At 44.1% G+C, this 19,517-nt stretch overlaps 1 protein-coding gene across 1 annotated transcript in view; it reads left to right on the top strand.

Moving 5' to 3' along the window:
• The window catches only part of chsy1 (chondroitin sulfate synthase 1), a 70,015-nt gene extending 59,166 nt beyond the window's left edge, over positions 1–10,849 (top strand). Inside the window, exon 2 of the mRNA XM_070858716.1 lies at positions 9,140–10,849. Within this exon, the coding sequence (XP_070714817.1) occupies positions 9,140–10,732 (1,593 nt within the window). The 3' untranslated portion in view covers positions 10,733–10,849. The remainder of the gene's footprint in view (positions 1–9,139) is intronic.
• The last annotated feature ends 8,668 nt before the right edge of the window (positions 10,850–19,517 follow it).

Genomic DNA, 19,517 nt, shown 5'->3' with positions numbered 1-19,517 from the left:
CCTGGTGTTCCTGATCACTGCACTCTCCCCCGGGCCTGGTGTTCCTGATGACAGCACTCTACCCCGGGCCTGGTGTTCCTGATCACAGCACTCTCCCCCGGGCCTGGTGTTCCTGATCACGGCACTCTCCCCCGGACCTGGTGTTCCTGATCATGGCACTCTCCCGGGCCTAGTGTTCCTGATCATTGCACTCTCCCCCGGGCCTGGTGTTCCTGATCACTGCACTCTCCCCCGGGCCTGGTGTTCCTGATCACTGCACTCTCCCCTGGGCCTGGTGTTCCTGATCACTGCATTCCCCCGCTCCCCCCCCCCCCCCGCCCTCGGGCCTGGTGTTCCTGATCACTGCACTCTCCCCCGGGCCTGGTGTTCCTGATCACTGCACTCTCCCCTGGGCCTGGTGTTCCTGATCACGGCACTCTCCCCCGGGCCTGGTGTTCCTGATCATGGCACTCTCCCCCGGGCCTGGTGTTCCTGATCACTGCACTCTTCCCCGGGTCTGGTGTTCCTGATCACTGCACTCTCCCCTGGGCCTGGTTTTCCTGATCACTGCACTCTTCCCCGGGCCTGGTGTTCGTGATCACTGCACTCTCCCCCGGGCCTGGTGTTCCTGATCACTGCACTCTTCCCCCGGGCCTGGTGTTCCTAATCACTGCACTCTTCCCCCGGGCCTGGTGTTCTTGATCACGGCACTCTCCCCCGGGCCTGGTGTTCCTGATCACTGCACTCTCCCGCGGGCCTGGTGTTCCTGATCATGGCACGCTCCCCGGGCCTGGTGTTCCTGATCACGGCACTCTTCCCCCGGGCCTGCTGTTCCAGAAGCACTTGGCCCCCCCTTCAAGACAGAAAGTAGAGAGTGGAGATAAAAGGTAGCTAGCTTTTCATAGTGACTGAAGATGGGTAGTAGCGTTCCACTAGGATCAGTGCTGGGACCACTGTTGTTCACCATTTCGACTTTGGAATCAAAAACACAATTTGAAATTTTGCAGATGACTCCTAATTGATAGTCAATACTCAATACTGAGGAGACTGCAACAAATTACAAGAGGGCATTAATAAACTTGCAGAATGGGCATATAATTGGCAAATGAAGTTCAACACACATAAATGTGAGATATTACATTTTGGTAGGAAGAATAGGGAGGTCACTTATCTGGAGGGTGCGAGTTTAGTTTGGGTACAAGAAAAAAGAGATCTCGGAGTACAAATACATAAATTGCTAAATGTTGCGACAGGTTAGCAAGGCCGTAAAAAGCAAACCAAGCACTAGGGTTTAATTCTAGAGGGATAGAATTGAAAAGTAGTGAAGTTATGCTAAACCTGTATCGAACCTTGGTTAGACCACATTTGGAGTACTGCGTACAGTTCTGGTCGCCATATTATAAACAGGATATTGAGGCACTGGAGAAGGTGCAGAGAAGATTTACAAGGATGATCCCAGAAATGCGAGGGTATACATAACAGGAAAGGATGAACAGGTTGGGTCTCTTTTCTCTTGGGGGAGAAGGCTGAGGGGTGACCTAATAGAGGTCTTTAAATTTATGAACGGTTTTGATAGAGTGGATACAGAGAGAGTGTTTCCACTTGTGGGGAAGAGCATAACTAGAGGCCATCGATATAAGATAGTCACCAAGAAATCCAATGGGGAATTCAGAAGAAACTTCTTTACCCAAAGAGTGGTGAGAATGTGGAACTTGTTACCACAGGGAGTGGTTCAGGCGAATAGTATCGATGCATTTAAGGGGAGGCTAGACAAACATATGAGGGAGAAGGGAATAGAGGGTTATGCTGATAGAGTTAGATGCGGAAAGACGGGAGGAGGCTCGAGTGGAGCATAAACGGCGCCATGGACTGGTTGGGCCGGATGGCCTGTTTCTGTGCCGTATATCCTGTGTAATCTCTCTATGCTTTGGTTAACAATCTCAGATTTAAAATTAACAATTGACCCAGCATCAGCTCCGTTTGCGGAAGAGAGTTCCAAACTTCTGCCACCTTTTTGCATCTAGAAGTGTTTCTTAACTTCACCCCTGAAACATAGAAGATAGGTGCAGGGGTTAGCCATTCGGCCCTTCTCGCCTGCACCGCCATTCAATGAGTTCATGGCTGAACATGCAACTTCAGTACCCCATTCCTGCTTTCTCGCCATACCCCTTAATCCCCCTAGTAGTAAGGACTTCATCTAACTCCTTTTTGAATATATTTAGTGAAATAGAAAGGTCTGACTCTAACTGTTGGGCTGTGTCCCCTCATCCTAGATCAGCGGAAATAGTCTCTATCTACCCCATCCGTTCCCCTTAATATCCTGAAAACTGCAATCAAAATCACACCTTAATCTTTTAAATTCCAGTGAATACAGCCCTAGTTTAATTAATCTCACCTCGTAATTTTTCCTTGGAGTCGGGTATCATCCTAGTAAATCTACGATACGCTTCCTTCAAGGCCAAGATATCCTTCCTAAGGTGTGGTGCCCAGAACTGAACACTGTACTCCACGTGTGGTCTCAATTTGGGGTTCGTATAGCTGTAGCATAACTTCTACCCTCTTTTATATATTCTAGTTTTCTAGATATAAAGCCCAGCAATCCATTAGCCTTTTTCATTATTTTCTGTACCTCCATGATATTTTAGTGATCTATGCACTGGACCCCTAAGTCTCTTTGGACCTAAACTATTTCCAGCTCATCACCATTTAGAAAATCCATTGCAGTGTTGCACTGTAGAAGGTGCCATCTTTCGGATGAGATATTACATAACCTAAGAACATAAGAAATAGGAGCAGGAGTAAGCCATTTGGCCCCTCGAGCCTGCTCCACCATTCAATAAGATCATGGCTGATCTGATCTTGGCCTCAACTCCACTTCCCCGCCTGCTCCTCATGACGCTTGACTCACTTATCGTTCAAAAATCTGTCAATCTCCACCTCAAATATATTCAATGACCCAGCCTCCACAGCTTTCTGTGGTAAGAGAATTCCACAAATTCACGACTTTAAGTGAAGAAATTCCTCCTCATTTCCGTTTTAAATGGGCGACTTCTTATCAAAAAGGGCCACATTACAACATAATTCTAAAAGGACAAAGAGTGTTAAAAAAACAAGCCTGAAGGCTCTGAGTCTCAATGCGAGGAGCATTCATAATAAGTTGGATGAATTAACTGCGCAGATAGCTGTTAATGGGTATGATGTAATTGGGATTACGGAGACATGGCTCCAGGGTAACCAAGGCTGAGAACTCAACATCCAGGGGTATTCAACATTCAGGAAGGATAGACGGGAAGGAAAAGGAGGTGGGGTAGTGTTAATGGTTAAAGAGGAGATTAATGCAATAGTAAGAAAGGACATTAGCTTGGATGATATGGAATCTGTATGGGTAGAGCTGCGAAACACCAAAGGTCAGAAAACGCTAGTGGGAATTGTGTACAGACCACCAAACAGTAGTAGGGAGGTTGGGGATGGCATCAAACAGGAAATTAGGGATTGGTGCAATAAGGGTACAGCAGTTATCATGGGTGACTTTAATCTAGATATTGATCAGGCTAACTGAACTGGTAGCAATACTGTGGAGGAGGATTTCCTGGAGTGGATAAGGGATGCTTTTCTAGACCAATATGTCGAGGAACCAACTAGAGAGCAGGCCATCCTAGACTGGGTCTTGTGTAACGAGAGAGGATTAATTAGCAATCTGGTCGTGCGTGGCCTCTTGGGGAAGAGTGACTATAATATGGTAGAATTCTTCATTAAGATGGAGAGTGACACAGGTAATTCAGAGACTAGGATCCTGAACTTAAAGAAAGGAAACTTCGATGGTATGAGGTGTGATTTGGCTAGGATAGACTGGCGAATGATACTTAAAGGGTTGACGGTGGATAAGCAATGGCAGACATTTAAAGATCACATGGATGGATTACAGCCATTATACATCCCTGTCTGGCGTAAAAATAAAACAGGAAAGGTGGCTCAATCGTGGCGAACAAGGGAAATTAGGGATAGTGTTAAATCCAAGGAAGAGGCATATAAATTGGCCAGAAAAAACAGCAAACCTGGGAGAAATTTAGAATTCAGCAGAGGAGGACTAAGGGTTTAATTAGGAGGGGGAAAATAGAGTATGAGAGTAAGCTTGCAGGGAACATAAAAACTGACTGCAAAAGTTTCCATAGATATGTGAAGAGAAAAAGATTAGTTAAGACTAATGTAGGTCCCTTGCAGTCAGAATCAGGTGAATTCATAATGGGGAACAAGGAAATGGCAGACAATTGAACAAATACTTTGGTTCTGTCTTCACTAAGGAAGACACGAATAAGCACCCAAAAATACTAGGGGACCGAGGGTCTAGCGAGAAAGAGGAACTGAGGGAAATCCTTATTAGTCAGGAAATGGTGTTGGGGAAACTGATGGGACTGAAGGCCAATAAATCCCCAGGGCCTGATAGCCCAGGGCAGTCCAGAGTACTTAAGGAAGTGGCCCTAGAAATAGTGGATGCATTGGTGGTCATTTTCCAAAATTCCATGGACTCTGGATCAGTTCCTATGGATTGGAGGGTAGCTAATGTAACCCCTTTTTAAAAAAGGAGAGCGAGCGAAAACAGGGAATTATAGACCGGTTAGCCTGACATCAGTAGTGGGGAAAATGCTGGAATCAATTATTAAAGCTGTAATAGCAGCACATTTGGAAAGCAGTGACAGGATCAGTCCAAGTCAGCATGGATTTATGAAAGGGAAATCATGCTTGACAAATCTTCTAGAGTTTTTTGAGGATGTAACTAGTAGAGTGTACAAGGGAGAACCAGTGGATGTGGTGTATTTGGACTTTCAAAAGGCTTTTGACAAGGTCCCACATGAGATTAGTGTGTAAAATTAAGGCACATGGTATTGGGGGGTAATGTATTGATGTGGATAGGGAACTGGTTGGCAGACAGGAAGCAAAGAGTGGGAATAAACGGGTCCTTTTCAGAATGGCAGGCAGTGACTAGTGGGGTGCTGCAAGGTTCAGTGCTGGGACCCCAGCTATTTACAATATACATTAATGATTTGGATGAAGGAATTGAATGTAAGACTCCAAGTTTTCAGATGACACTAAGCTGGGTGGCAGGGTGACTTGGACAGGTTAGGTGAATGGGTAAATGCATGACAGATGCAGTATACTGTGGATAAATGTGAGGTTATCCACGTTGGTGGCAAAAACAGGAAGGCAGATTATTATCTGAATGGTGACACATTAGTAAAAAGGGAAGTGCAACGAGACCTGGGTGTCATGGTATATCAGTCACTGAAGGTAGGCATGCAGGTACAGCAGGCACTAAAGAAAACAAATGGCATGCTGGCCTTCATAGCGAGAGGATTTGAGTATAGGAGCAGGGAGTTGTACAGGGCCTTGGTGAGACCACACCTTGAGTATTGTGTGCAGTTTTGGTCTCCTAATCTGAGGAAGGACATGCTTGCTATTGAGGAAGTGCAGCGAAGGTTCACCAGACTAATTCCCAGGATGGCAGGACTGACATATGAGGAGAGACTGGATCGGCTCGGCTTATACTCACTGGAATTTAGAAGAATGAGAGGGGATCTCCTAGAAACATATAAAATTATGACAGGACTGGACATGCAGAAAGAATGTTCCCGATGTTGGGGAAGTCCAGAACCAGGGGTCACAGTCTAAGGTCAAGGGGTAAGCCATATAGGACCGAGATGAGGAGAAACTTTTTCACGGAGAGAGTGGTGAACCTGTGGAATTCTCTACCACAGAAAGTTGTTGAGTCCAGTTCATTGGATATATTCAAAAGGGAGTTAGATGTAGCCCTTACGGCTAAAGGGATCAAGGGGTATGGAGAGAAGGCGGGAGTTGGGTACTGAAGTTGCATGATCGGCTATGATCATATTGAATGGCGGTGCAGGCTCGAAGGGCTGAATGGCCTGCTCCTGCACCTATTTTCTATGTTTCTATTCTGAAACTATGCTGCCTAGTTCTAGATTCCCCCATCAGTGGAAACATCCTCTCTGCATCTACCCTGTCAAGCCCCCTCAGAATCTTACACGTTTCAATAAGATCACCTCTCATTCTTCTAAACTCCAATGAGTAGAGGCCCAACCTACTCAATATTCCTTTGATAACCCCTTCATCTCGGGAATCAACCTCGTGAACCTTTTTTGAACTGCCTCCAATACAAATATATCCCTCTTTAAATAAGGAGACCAAAACTGTACGCAGTACTCCAGGTGTGGTCTGACCAATACCCTGTACAGTTGTAGCATGATTTCTCTGCTTTTATACTCTATCCCCCTTGCAATAAAGGCCAACGTTCCATTTGCCTTCCTAATTACTTGCTGTACCTGCATACTAACTTTTTGTGTTTCATGTACAAGAACCCCCAGGTTCCTCTGTGCCGCAGCATTTTGTAATCTTTCCCCATTTAAATAATTTGATTTTTTATTTTTGGTAGGTGGATAACCTCACATTTTTAAGTTCCCCCCCTCCCAATAGCCCCTTGAATATCAATTATTGGAATGCTTTTAGTGTCCTCTACTATGAAGACCACTACAAAATATTTGTTCAAAATCTCTGCCATTTCCCTGTTCCCCCTTATTAATTCCCCAGTCTCACCCTCTAAGGGACCAACATTTACTTTAGCTACTCACTTCCTTTTTATATACCTATAGAAGCTCTGACTGTCTGTTTTTATATTTCTTGCTAGTTTACTCTCATAAACTATCTTTTTTTTAATTGCCTTTGCTGGTTTCTAAAAATTTCCCAATCCTCTGGCCTACCACTGTTCTTTGCAACAGTCTTTGATTTCAATTTGATACCATCCTTTACTTCCTTGGTTAGCCATGGATGGCTCATCGTTCTCCTTGGGGTCTTTCTTTCTCACTGGAATATATCTTTGCTGAGAGTTATGAAATATCTCCTTAAATGTTTACCACTGCTTATCTACCCTTTAATCTATTTTCTCAGTCCCCTTTAGCCAACTCTGCCTTCATAGCTTTATTTCTTACCTCTTACCTGGACGCTATTTGTTAGTGCACTCTTTTGTTTGTATGCTCTGTCCCTTCCTGACATATAGACTATAGACTACTCCCACCACTGACTTCTTCCCCTTATTATTTATTATCTGCACCCAAACTGATTCTACATCTTGATCTTCTGAGCCAATATCGTTTTTCACTACCTCACTGATCACATCCTTTATTAACTGAGCAACTCCACCTCCTTTTTCTTTCTGCCTGTCCTTCCGAAATGGCAAATATCCCCCCGAATATTCAGTTCCCAGCCTTGGTCACCTTGCAACCACCTCTCTGTAATGGCTATTAGATCATACCTATTTATTTCTATTTGTGCCGTCAACTCATCTATCTTGTTACAAATGCTGCGTGCATTCAGATATACAGCTTTTAATTTTATCTTTTTACCATGTTTTCCTACTCTGATCCCACTTTCTGATTCACTCTTATGTTTAAACGCTCTGTGCCTTCCTATCACACTCTGGTTATCATTACCCCTCTCGCTGCCCTGCACTGTTAAACTGAGGCCCTGTCTGCTCTCTCAGGTGGCTATAAAAGATCCCATGCACTATTTTGAAGAAGAGCAGGGGAGCTATCCCCCGTGTCCTGGGGCCAATATTTACCCCTCAATCAACATAACAAAAAACAGATTATCTGGTCATTATCACATTGTTGTTTGTGGGAGCTTGCTGTGTGCAAATTGGCTGCCACGTTTCCCATATTACAACAGTGACTACACTCCAAAAATACTTCATTGGCTGTAAAGTGCTTTGAGACGTTTGGTGGTCGTGAAAGGCGCTATATAAATGTAGGTTTTTTCTTTTGGTCCAAAGTGGATGAGCTCACACTTCCCTACATTGTAAGCCTTTTTCCCAGTCACGTAATCTATTAATATTTCTTTGTAATTTTATGCATCCATCGACAATGTTTACAATGCTGCCTATCTTTGTCATTGGCAATCTTGGATATGTGGCTGTCTATCCCACCATCCAAGTCATTAATAAATGAGGCCCCAAAACGGATCCCTGTGGGACACCACTAATCACAATTCAAGTACCTACCCATTCCTTTCAGGTAGAAAGCCAGATAAACCCATTTAGACTAGACTCTTCCAATGCTCTTCTGGCCGGCATTCCATCTTCCACCCTATATAAACTTGTGCTCCTCCAAAACTCTGCTGGCCGCACCAAGTCCCATTAACACATCACCCCTGCGCACTTCCAGGGTCAAACAAGGGGCTCCCAGCGTTGAATCCACGTTCTGGGCGCTTGCATGGTGGAGAGTGGCGGCAGGGATTCCCAGCTCTGCTGCAGTTACTTAAAGGGCTGTAGCAACCATTTAAACCATTCAGTCACAAGATATCTGGCCAGATGTTCAGGCGGCGAATGGAATCGGTGGGCAGGGACTGAATTTGTGGTTGGATGATGAAGTGGGGTCCTGCTGCATGGGGGGAGCGCCACCAACAGAGAGCAGCGGAGTTTGTCTGGCAGGAGGCCATGGCCAGGAACAAACCTACTCTTGTAATGTAACCTATTCGGTGAGATTCCTGTAGCCTCTCATGTTGGGGAGTATAAATACCAGCTTGGACCTGTTGGGCCCAGTGGCCTGTTTCTGTGTTGCTTCTGAGACTCCCTGGAGTTGCAATTTATTTTATTCTCTCTTGAAACAGAGCACGTTACTAATAGAAGACTTGAGATTTCCACTAGCCATTGGTGCAAAATGTTCCAAAGTAACAGGCAGAAGTTGGATGAAGGATCAGTGAGAGCTTGCCAGGATGTTTACACCCGCAGAGAGGCCCCGGGTGGAGTCTGTTCTCGGCTGAGGCAGCACTCTGGGGGGCTCCAGCTGTGCCTGCAGGCCAGGGTAGAAGGATTCGGCCATAGGCCCCACTGCCGATCATACCCTCACCCCACGGAGGTTATTGACCCCTACAGGTGGTGGGATTAAGCCTGCCTGGGAGGCCTCCAATGGTTGGAAAGCCTGCTAGCACTTAGTGTTGAGGCTCCTGTACAAGTAATGCCGACTTGGGCTAAGTGCTGGAAGGTGATTCCTGGAATAACATCCAGGCGAAGAGAAAGCACACTGGGTGATGTTTGGACATGTACTATCTCTGAAAACTTTAGTCTTCAGTATTTTTCCTTTTCCATTTACAGATGCAGCAGTTGTTTTATGAAAACTATGAACCGAATAAAAAAGGCTACATCCAAGATCTCCACAACAGCAAGATCCAGCGGGCAATCACCCTGCATCCTAACAAGAGTCCCGAGTACCAGTACCGGCTCCACAGCTACATCCTAAACCGCAGGATTGCCGAACTCCGCCATCGTACCATCCAGCTTCACCGGGAGATCGTGCTGATGGGCAGGTACAGCAACTCCCAGCTTCACAAAGACGACATTCAGTTGGGAATTCCGCCTTCCTTCATGCGGTTCCAGCCTCAAAACAGGGAAGAGGTGCTGGAGTGGGAGTTCCTGACAGGGAAACACCTTTATTCAGCTTTCGATGGGCAGCCCCCACGGAGAGGGATGGACTCATCTCAGAAAGAAGCTTTAGACGACATTATCATGCAGGTAATGGAAATGATCAATGCAAACGCCAAGACCAGAGGCCGGATCATTGACTTCAAAGAGATTCAGTATGGTTACCGAAGGGTGAACCCTATGTACGGGGCCGAGTATGTACTGGACCTGCTCCTTCTCTATAAGAAGCATAAGGGCAAGAAGATGACGGTCCCTGTCCGGAGACATGCTTACCTGCAGCAGACTTTCAGCAAGATCCAGTTTGCTGAGCGTGAAGAGATTGATGCCAAAGATTTGGCCAATAAAATTAACAGCAACTCGCGATCTCTCTCCTTCCTCTCGAACCCCCTCAAAATATTTGTCCCTTTCCACCTTGGAGCCACTAACGTTGAGCAAAAGGAGCCCAAAGATAAGAAAATCAACATCTTAATCCCGCTGTCTGGCCGCTTTGAAATGTTTGAGAGATTCATGGAAAACTTTGAAAGGACTTGTCTGATTTCAAATCAAAATGTCAAATTAGTTATTTTGCTGTTCAACTCTGATTCAAATCCAGACAAAGCAAAACAAGTGGAACTGATGAGAGACTTTCGGGGAAAATATCCCAAAGCAGAGCTTCAGCTGGTCCCGGTGCAGGGCGAGTTTTCCAGAGCTCTTGCCCTGCAGCTTGGGGCTGCTCAGTTTACCAATGATTCTCTGATTCTGTTTTGTGACGTTGACTTGATTTTCACAGTGGATTTTCTGCAGCGTTGCAGGGATAATGCTGTGCCAGGGAAACAAGCATACTTTCCAATAATCTTCACCCAATATGACCCAAAGATTGTACAAGCGGGGAAAGTTTCCAATGATAACAATTATGCGTTCACGATAAAGACTGGATTCTGGAGACACTATGGGTTTGGGATCACCTGTGTTTACAAAAGTGACCTCCTGCTTGCTGGTGGGTTTGACATCTCGATCCAGGGCTGGGGGATGGAGGATGTGGACCTCTTCAACAAAGTCATTCAAGTTGGTTTAAAACCATTCAGGAGTCAAGAGGTTGGAATTGTTCACATCCACCATCCCATCTATTGTGACCCAAACCTGGAAGCGAAACAATACAAGATGTGCTTGGCCTCGAAAGCCACAGCCTACGGCTCCACACAGCAGCTGGCAGAGCTATGGCTGGAGAAAAACAAACTCAGTCCCCACAACAGCAGCAACCATGATGGTTCAAAGAGGACAGCCTAACGTCCAGCTCGCTGCAGAACTCTTTCTAATTTATTTTTTAATGTTTTTATAAAATGAATTGATTAAAGTGGCAGGAGATATATATTGTAAATAAATAATTGTTTTACAAGCAAAAAAGACCTTTTGACTTTGAATAAAGATACTGTGATTGAGTGTTCACACCAGTGTTGCTGGATGCACAGACCCTGTTTACTGCTCTGGTCAATGGCAGGGGCTTGAATGAAGACACAAGTGCCCACACACGATGACTCATTGAGAGTGCTCTGGTTAAAGGGGCAGAGAGATCGGGTGATGGCCATCAAGCTCAGTGTCTGTCCAGCTCCCCTAGACTTTCTAAATCTAACTTATAATGTGAATAATTTTGGGTTGATATTTAAATTTATGAAAGGACTGTGCCCATTTCCACCAGCTGGGCTATTGCACACTGACAATGCTGTCATTCCATGACGTTATCCGATGTTTTGCCCATGAACTGGTGCGTTCGGGATTTTGTTCATTCCGTATTGACCACTCCCTTTCTCAGTTAGAATGTTTTGATTTTCGCCATCACCACACGATGTGGGCAACTACGTTCTGATTGTTTATTCAGCAAGTGTTCTGTTCTGTATATTTAGGAGGGTTTGTGGCGTTTCATACCGTGTTTGATCCTGGGATATGTTTTCCAAAGATGTGTGTTGATTTTAATTTCCTCAGTGGTGATTGATTCAACATCTTGCGCTAACTGCCCGGCATTGCCCGCTGGTTTCTGGCTCTCTGTATTTGCAGCATCTTCTACTAGGTCGCTATGGATTATTTCTGTTCCTTTCATCCACCCCCCACCCTCCAAAATAAATAATTTCCCACAGTCACATCATACAATATAATTTGAGCAGTAGCTCAAGCACAAAAATAATTTATTTTTTAACTTGTTGTAAAGTTTCCATATGTTTACAATCTAGATTGCAGCAGAAAGCGATGAAATGCAAAAGCTGAGCCATGTAACTGAACGTTTACAGACTGGCTTTCCAAAACTCGCTAAATTCACCACTCCATCCGAATGCCATGGGTGGATTTAGTGTTTTGGGCCTGGTTGTAAATGACCGGCTGCGCGCAATGCAGAGAGGGAAACGGAAGGGGAAGATGCGCACCATTTAATGGACCTTGTCTCACTGGGACATTACTGGTGTATCTCAGTGCGCATTGCTGGTGGAGACTGTTCTGACTTTCCTCTCCAACCCGTTGCCAGGCGATAATTCATGCGCAGGTGCTCAAGGCAAAATTTCACCCTTGTGTCTGGTTCTTCCTTCTGGGATTCCCCCTCTCAGCATCTGTTGATCCAGTACTCCCTCCCAACTATCAAGCCCAGCGCAACAGATAGCAATCCAGCTCCTCCAACCAACTCCCTCCCTGGGGGTCTGTTCCACATGTGTGTACAACCTGTCCTTCAGCTCAAACCAAGGCAGTCATTCACTTTTTATGGGTTTTATTACAGCTACTGTTTAAGGAAAAGTGTTGTTTGAGGAGAACAAATGCAGCCCATGTTTGGCCCAAGGACATTGTACAAACTGATGGAAGGTTGGACGGAGGAGCAGTTGTTGGTAGTGTCCTCTCGGCAGCTTTAAGGGCCCAGGGGAAGAATCTAGTTTTAAAACTTGAATTATTTTTCTGTAGCTTTTTAAAACCTTTTAGAAGAACCGGACTCGTCCTTTAAAAGTGGAAGGGAATTTTTGCCAAAGCCGCAGTTAGTTTCCCTCCAACTTGTACTGTGTGCAAGGAGCTGTCTGCTGATCCCATGTGTCTGAAACGTTGATACTCTTACTGCAAACTAGTGCCACAGACCGTTTGCTCAAGGCCCTGGGTTCCTTTGATAATTGAGCATTCTCTCCTGCCAAACCAGCACAAAGCCAGTTAACCACATGCTGTGCGATTTGTCAAATGATATTTTCATATTTTTTTTTTACTTTCCACAGTATTTTCTGCCAACCCCTATGACTTGTGTTTAGTGTGTTTTGTTTTTTGTTTTCAGACAAGCAATGAGGAAATAACACCCAGAGAATTACTCAAACCATTCCACCTTGCTGCAAATGGCGCCTTCATTCAGCCTTCCTATCAGGGAGGGTACCCGCCACTCCTCACTTGGATAGAATCCAGCCGCTGTGCTTTACTAACTGTGATCCTCCCCAGCCTCTGCCTGGCACAATCCCATGCTCATAGGCACAAATTAAATATTTAATTACAAATGAGAGAGTAATTTAGCTGCACACAGTATCAGCATTGCTGTGGCTGACCAAACTCTCTATCCACATTTTGATCCAGACTCTGAATTAATTTCCTCCTTTCATTGTCTCTTTTATTTTTTTAATTCTTGGAGGTGATTGTGTGGGATGTACATAAATCCTTTGTTAAATTCCTCATTATTTCACGGTTAGTGATGGTAGGAGCGCTGTGTGTTCCATTTCCCTCACTACGGTTCTGTGGATCCTGATGACTGTCCTCTGAGTTTGGATCATGTGTGGTATGTTGGAGACACAAACTGTTGTATTTTATTTTGGACCAACCTATTTATGTTTCTGCAGGTCAGTCCGAGCCAGATACCTGTACAGTGAAGGCCATTCATTGTACTTCCTAGTTCTGTCATTGTTTCCTGCTTATTATCTCAAATTAGGTAATGAGGATAAATATTAGTGGGATTTCCCCATTCTCATGGAATTCAGTGTTTAATGCACCTTACTGCAGAGCTGCAAGGATTTTAAGGGAAAGTTTTCTAAACCAAATGCTTTGAGTAACACTTCCACATTGGCAATGGAAACTAGGTGTGGGCAAATGGATGTAGTTTTGTGTGTGTGTGTGCATCTGTGTGTGTTGGGAGTTCTGCAATTTCAATGTGCTCGCAATTTTGCAAAAGAATAACTGATTGAGCTGGTTGATGTAACCAAAGTATCTAGACCTGTAGTGAGTCCCACCTTGTGGGGCCACCAGAGTCTGTGGGCTTCATATCGCGGGCACTTCCTGAAAAATTTGGGAAGGTTTGACAAAATCATTTTTTTTAATTTAAAATGAGATGCAATTTAGTGACTATCTGTTAATAGTGTTTCCAGCTTTTAACTAGTAAAGGTTTGAAATTTTGCAATGCAATTCTCCATGCAAAATTCTTAAACCAGTATGTACAGAGGGATTTTATTAAAAATTTCAATAAAATTTGTGTTTTTGTGATTTAATTTGTCACTGAATATAATATGATAGAAAAACAACTTTATTTCATGATCAATAAAATGAAACTAGGAGTAGCAAGCTGACAGAAAGACTACAAGGTGAGGAAGGTATGGAGACCCAGGAGGTAATGATGGAGGAGCCTCGGCGCTTGCTGTTGTCCAACAGGTTCGAGGCTCTTACTCCCTGTGTGGACGAGCGCAGGGACTGCAGGGAGGTTGAGCAAATTGACCACAGCACCATGCTAAGAGTTTTTACAGGTAAATAAAAAGGAAAAGAGTGGCTAAAGTAAATGTTGGTCTCCTAGAGGATGAGACTGGAGAATTAATAATGGAGAACAGGGAAATGGCAGAGACATTGAACAAATATTTTGTATCAGTCTTCATGGTAGAAGACACTAAAAACATCCCAATAGTGGATAATCAAGGGGCTATAGGGAGGGAGGAACTTAATGCAATCACTATCAGTAAAGAAGTAGTACTCGGTAAAATAATGGGACTAAAGGTGGACAAGTCCCCTGAACCTGATGGCTTACATCCTCGGGTCCTAAAAGAAGTGTCTGCAGAGATAGTGGATGCATTGGGTGTAATCTACCAAAATTCCCTGGATTCTGGGGCGGTCCCAGCGGATTGGGAAACCGCAAATGTAACGCCCCTATTTAAAAAAAGGAGGCAGACAAAAAGCAGGAAACTAGGCCAGTTAGCCTAACATCTGTCATTGGGAAAATGCTGGAGTCCATTATTAAGGAAGCAGTGGCGGGACATTTGGAAAAGCATAATTCAATCAAGCAGAGTCAGCATGGTTTTATGAAAGGGAAATCATGTTTGACAAATTTGCTGGAGTTCTTTGAGGATATAGCAAGCAGGATGGATAAGGGGAACCAGTAAATGTGCTGTATTTGGATTTCCAGAAAGCATTCGATAAGGTACCACATAAGAGATTGCTGCACGATAAAAGTTCACTGGGTTGGGGATGTTAGCACGGATAGAGGATTGGCTAACTAACAGAAAACAGAGCGTCGGGTTAAATGGGTCATTTTCTGGTTGGCAAACCGCGACTAGTGGGGTGCCGCAAGGATCAGTGCTGGGTCCTCAACTATTTACGATCTATATTAATGACTTGGATGAAGGGACTGAGTGTAATGTAGCCAAGTTTGCTGATGATACAAAGATGGGTGGGAAAGCAAATTGTGAGGAGGACACAAAATCTGAAAAGGGATATAGACAGGCTAAGTGAGTGGGCAAAAATTTGGCAGATGGAGTATAATGTGGGAAAATGTGAGGTTATCCACTTTGGCAGAAATAATAGAAAAGCAAATTATAATTTAAATGGAGAAAAATTGCAAAATGCTGCAGTACGGAGGGACCTGGCGGTCCTTGAGCATGAAACACAACAAGTTAGTATGCAGGTACAGCAAGTGATCAGGAAGGCCAATGGAATGTTGGCCTTTATTGCAAGAGGGATAGAGTATAAAAGCAGAGAAGTCCTGCTACAACTGTACAGGGTATTGGTGAGGCCACACCTGGAGTACTGTGTACAGTTTTGGTCTCTGTATTTAAGGAAGGATATACTTGCATTGGAGGCTGTTCAGAGAAGGCTCACTGGGTTGATTCCGGAGATGAGGGGGTTGACTTATGAAGATAGGTTGGGCCTATACACATTCAGAAGAATGAGAGGTGATCTTATTGAAACATAAGATAATGAGGGGGCTCGACAAGGTGAATGCAGAGAAGATATTTCCACTTATAGGGGGACTAAAACTAGGGAACATCGTCTCAGAATAAGGGGCCGCCCATTTTAAACTGAGATGAGGAATTTCTTCTGAGGGTTGCAAAGCTATGGAATTCTCTGCCTCAGAGAGCTGAGGAGGCCAGGTCATTGAATATATTTAAGGTGGAGATAAACAGATTTTTGAGCGATAAGAGAGTAAAGGGTTATGGGGAGCGAGCGGGGAAGTGGAGCTGAATCCATGATCAGATCAGCCATGATCGTATTGAATGACGGAGCAGGCTCAAGGGGCCAAATGGCCTACTCCTGCTCCTATTTCTTATGTTCTTAATATAGGAGCCTAGAGAGGGATGGAAAGCGGCTGGGAGACTGAGGATAGAACGAGGCCGAGGGACTGAGGATAGAACGAGGTGAGGGACCGAGGATGGGTGTTTTTGGAGGCAATGCTTCGATAGGCTGCGTGCTATTTTCCTGGCCCGTCAGCCGTGAAAGGGTAAGGTGTCAAATGGCACAAGGGGACACCAAATAAAAAATCTGAAAGTGAGATGACAGAAGTGTGTCAAACGCTGACCCAGCTATTCTAGCTGGGCTAAAACTCCCAGTCCCTTGCACTCACCATAATCTGTTCATAAACAGCATTGCCCCCACCCCAACAACACATTGTAAATGAATAAAATATTACCAAAGTTCATAAACTCCCTGCCCTCCCCAACACACGGACTCCACAATGGCCCAGCTTCAATTCATGGCCTGTGATGAATAGCCAGATGAGTGACTGTGGGACTGCAATATCCCTCTGCATTCCTGGGCTAGCAGAGGTGGGGGAAGAGATGAAATCAGCAGTTGTCCATGCTTACCATCATTTGCCTGTGACTTATGCTAAAATATATGTCTGTGGATGTCAAGTGCAAACATGATGTAGCTCAGCTGTGATTCCCTCCACAGCTGAATAGCCTGCCAACTTTTCCTGTCTAACATGAAGAATCAGCATTTGGCACTCTGTGTGTGTCAACATGTAACTCCATTCCGTGTCAACACCTTTGGGAGAAGGAGTTTCTAAACATTGATATTTAACTTTAACCATAGTTGTGACCCACTGGCCTCTGAGCTGTTTCTGAATCGTAACCGTACTGAGTGAGCAGAGATTACACAACCTAGTACTCACCAGACGTCATTTAATACCCAGTACTGGGCTCTTGGAATCATTGTTAAAATGCTGAACCATTTGGGAACCTGCAATAAATGATTGCTTTCTAAAGCCAAAGACCAAGCTGTGATTTTAACAAAGACTTTCCTTGTTCATTACAATTTGATATCATAACTGTTACTCCTAAAATACAGGAACTGTAAACAATTTTGACAAAAGTGGTGTGATATGGCCAGCAACCCATGGGTGAGCAGGGTGCCAGCAAAAGTAATTTGACTTGTAACAATGCAGTGACAACTTGTGTGAAGTTAAACAAAACCAGCCTTGTCCAGTTTTCAGTTGGAAATGATTTTAAGAGTCATTATTATCTCATGATCATTTTGTTCTTTCATTTCAGAATTTTTGCAGGGTTCAGAATGTTTTGCCAATGTTCACTCGAATAATTTATCCTTTACTTCTGGATAAATCTCGCTAAGGAGCTTGTCCTGAGGATTTGGGTGACAGTCTCGAGCTGGCCTTGTACACTCTCCAGCTGCACTCACTCAGCACTGTGGAGAGGCGAGTGTTATCACACGATTCTGTCCCACTCTGTACAGGTACAGAAGCAATCAGTAATGGCCCAGGCCCTGGGAATGTCTTTGATCTTACAGCATATCATAGACAAGAAAAAAGTCTGGAAAAAATCCTTTAATCCTCATTCTTAGCAATTGATAGTGTGAAGGAGCCATGTGTTCAAGGGTTATGGTCTGTTTAAAGTCTTGCCTAGATTGCAAAGACAGGTCCAAAGTTATTGGCCCAGATTTTGCGGTCAATGGCAAAGGGATAGTAAACTCAAAGAAAGTTGCTCACAAAGATTTAGCTGGCTCTGAGGCGTTGATTTCCCCATTACATCGTCAATTTCAATCTAGCACCGTCTATAGGGGGTCTCTGGTGTCCAGGAACAGTGAAATCTTCAAGCAGGCTGAACAGCCAATCAGATTGAAGAATTCTCACAGATAGCACACCAGGAAGTAAAAGGCATCATTACTTTTTAATCATTTTGCAGTGAGCAAAATAAAAATTGAGGCATACACATGGGATTAAGGTAGAAGCTGAAATATCATAAACAAACTAAAAAAGATAATTTCTATTATTTAAAAAATAATATTTCATTGGAACAGAAGGAGTGACACTCCACTATATAAAATTAGTTTTTCAGGGCCAGAGAGGTTGTTCAGTAGTAATTGTGACTCAGTCATAAAAATTCAGTTACACCTCATTCAACAAGGCTTAACATTCTTGATGGTTTTTACAGGGAGAATAGTGTTTAGAAAGTTGAAATCCATGTCAAACCACTGATCCCGTGTTGCTTGCAGCTTAAACAAGAGTTTGGAGGTTGTAGAACCGTGGTGTGAGAATAATAACATGATTATTGTGAATGCACACAGCAAGCAATAAGAACATAAGAAATAGGAGCAGGAGTAGGCCACAGAGTCCTGCTGCAAAAAGTCGCAATCCTAGAATGGTGCAGCCAGTGGGTCCCGCTCTCCCGTTCTTTCTCCATAGCCCTGCAAGTTATTCCTTTTTACTTAGAGATCCAATTTCCTTTTGAAAGTTACGACTGAATCTGCTTCCAGCTGAAAAAATTCTCTCTCATCTGCCCTCTGCTTCTTTTGACCTTAAATCTGTGTATTTTGGTTACAGACCCTTCTGCCACTAGGAACAGTTTCTCCTTATTTACTCTATCAAAACGCTTCATGATTTTGAACACCTATGTCAAATTTCCCCTTAACCTTCCCTGCTCTAAGGAGAAGAAGCCCAGCTTCTCCAGTCTCTCCACATAATGAAGTCTCATCCCCGGGACCACTCTGGTAAATCTCTGCACCCTCTCCAAGACCTTGACATCCTTCCTAAAGTGCAGTGCCCAGAATTGGACCCAATACTCTTGCTGGGGTCTAACCAATGTTTTATAAAGGTTGAGCATAACTTCCTTGCTTTGGTATTCTATGCCTCTATTAATAAAGCCAAGGATCCCTTATACTTTTTTACCAGCCATCTCAACTTGCCGTGCCACCTTCAATGATGTGTGTGCATACACCCCCAAGTCTCTCTGCTTCTGCACCCCCTTTAAAATTGTGCCATTTAGTTTATATTGTCTCTCCTCATTCTTCCTAACAAAATGTATCACTTCACATTTCTCTGCATTAAACTGCATCTGCCGTGTGTCTGCCCAGTTCACCAGTCTGTGTCCTCCTGAAGTCTGTTACTATCCTCACTGCTTACTACATTTCCAAGTTTTACATCATCTACAAACTTTGAAATGATGCCCTGTATACCCAACTCCAGATTATTAATATGTATCAACAAGAGCAGTGGTCCCAATACCGACTCCTGGGGAACCCACTGTATACTTTCCTCCAGTCTGAAAAACAACCGTTCACCCTGCTCCCTGACCCTCAGCCAATTTCACATCCACACTGCCACTCTCCCTTTAATCCCATGGGCTTTAATTTTGCTAACAAGTTTATTATGTGGTGCTTTGACAAAACACCTTTTGAAAGTCCAGATACACAACATCCACTGCACTACCCTCATCAACCCTCTCCGTTACTTCATCAAAGAACTCAGTCAAATTGGTCAAACACGACTTGCCTTTAATAAATCCGCACTGACTTTCATTGATTCCCCCATACTTTTTCAAATGCCAATTAATTTGATGGAGGTGTTCCTAATGATAAGAGG

The sequence above is a fragment of the Pristiophorus japonicus genome, chromosome 17 (assembly GCF_044704955.1).
Source record: "Pristiophorus japonicus isolate sPriJap1 chromosome 17, sPriJap1.hap1, whole genome shotgun sequence".
NCBI classification, from domain to species: Eukaryota; Metazoa; Chordata; class Chondrichthyes; family Pristiophoridae; genus Pristiophorus; species Pristiophorus japonicus.
The sequence above is the reverse complement of the archived record's forward strand: the minus strand, read 5'-3'. Positions and strand labels throughout refer to the sequence as shown.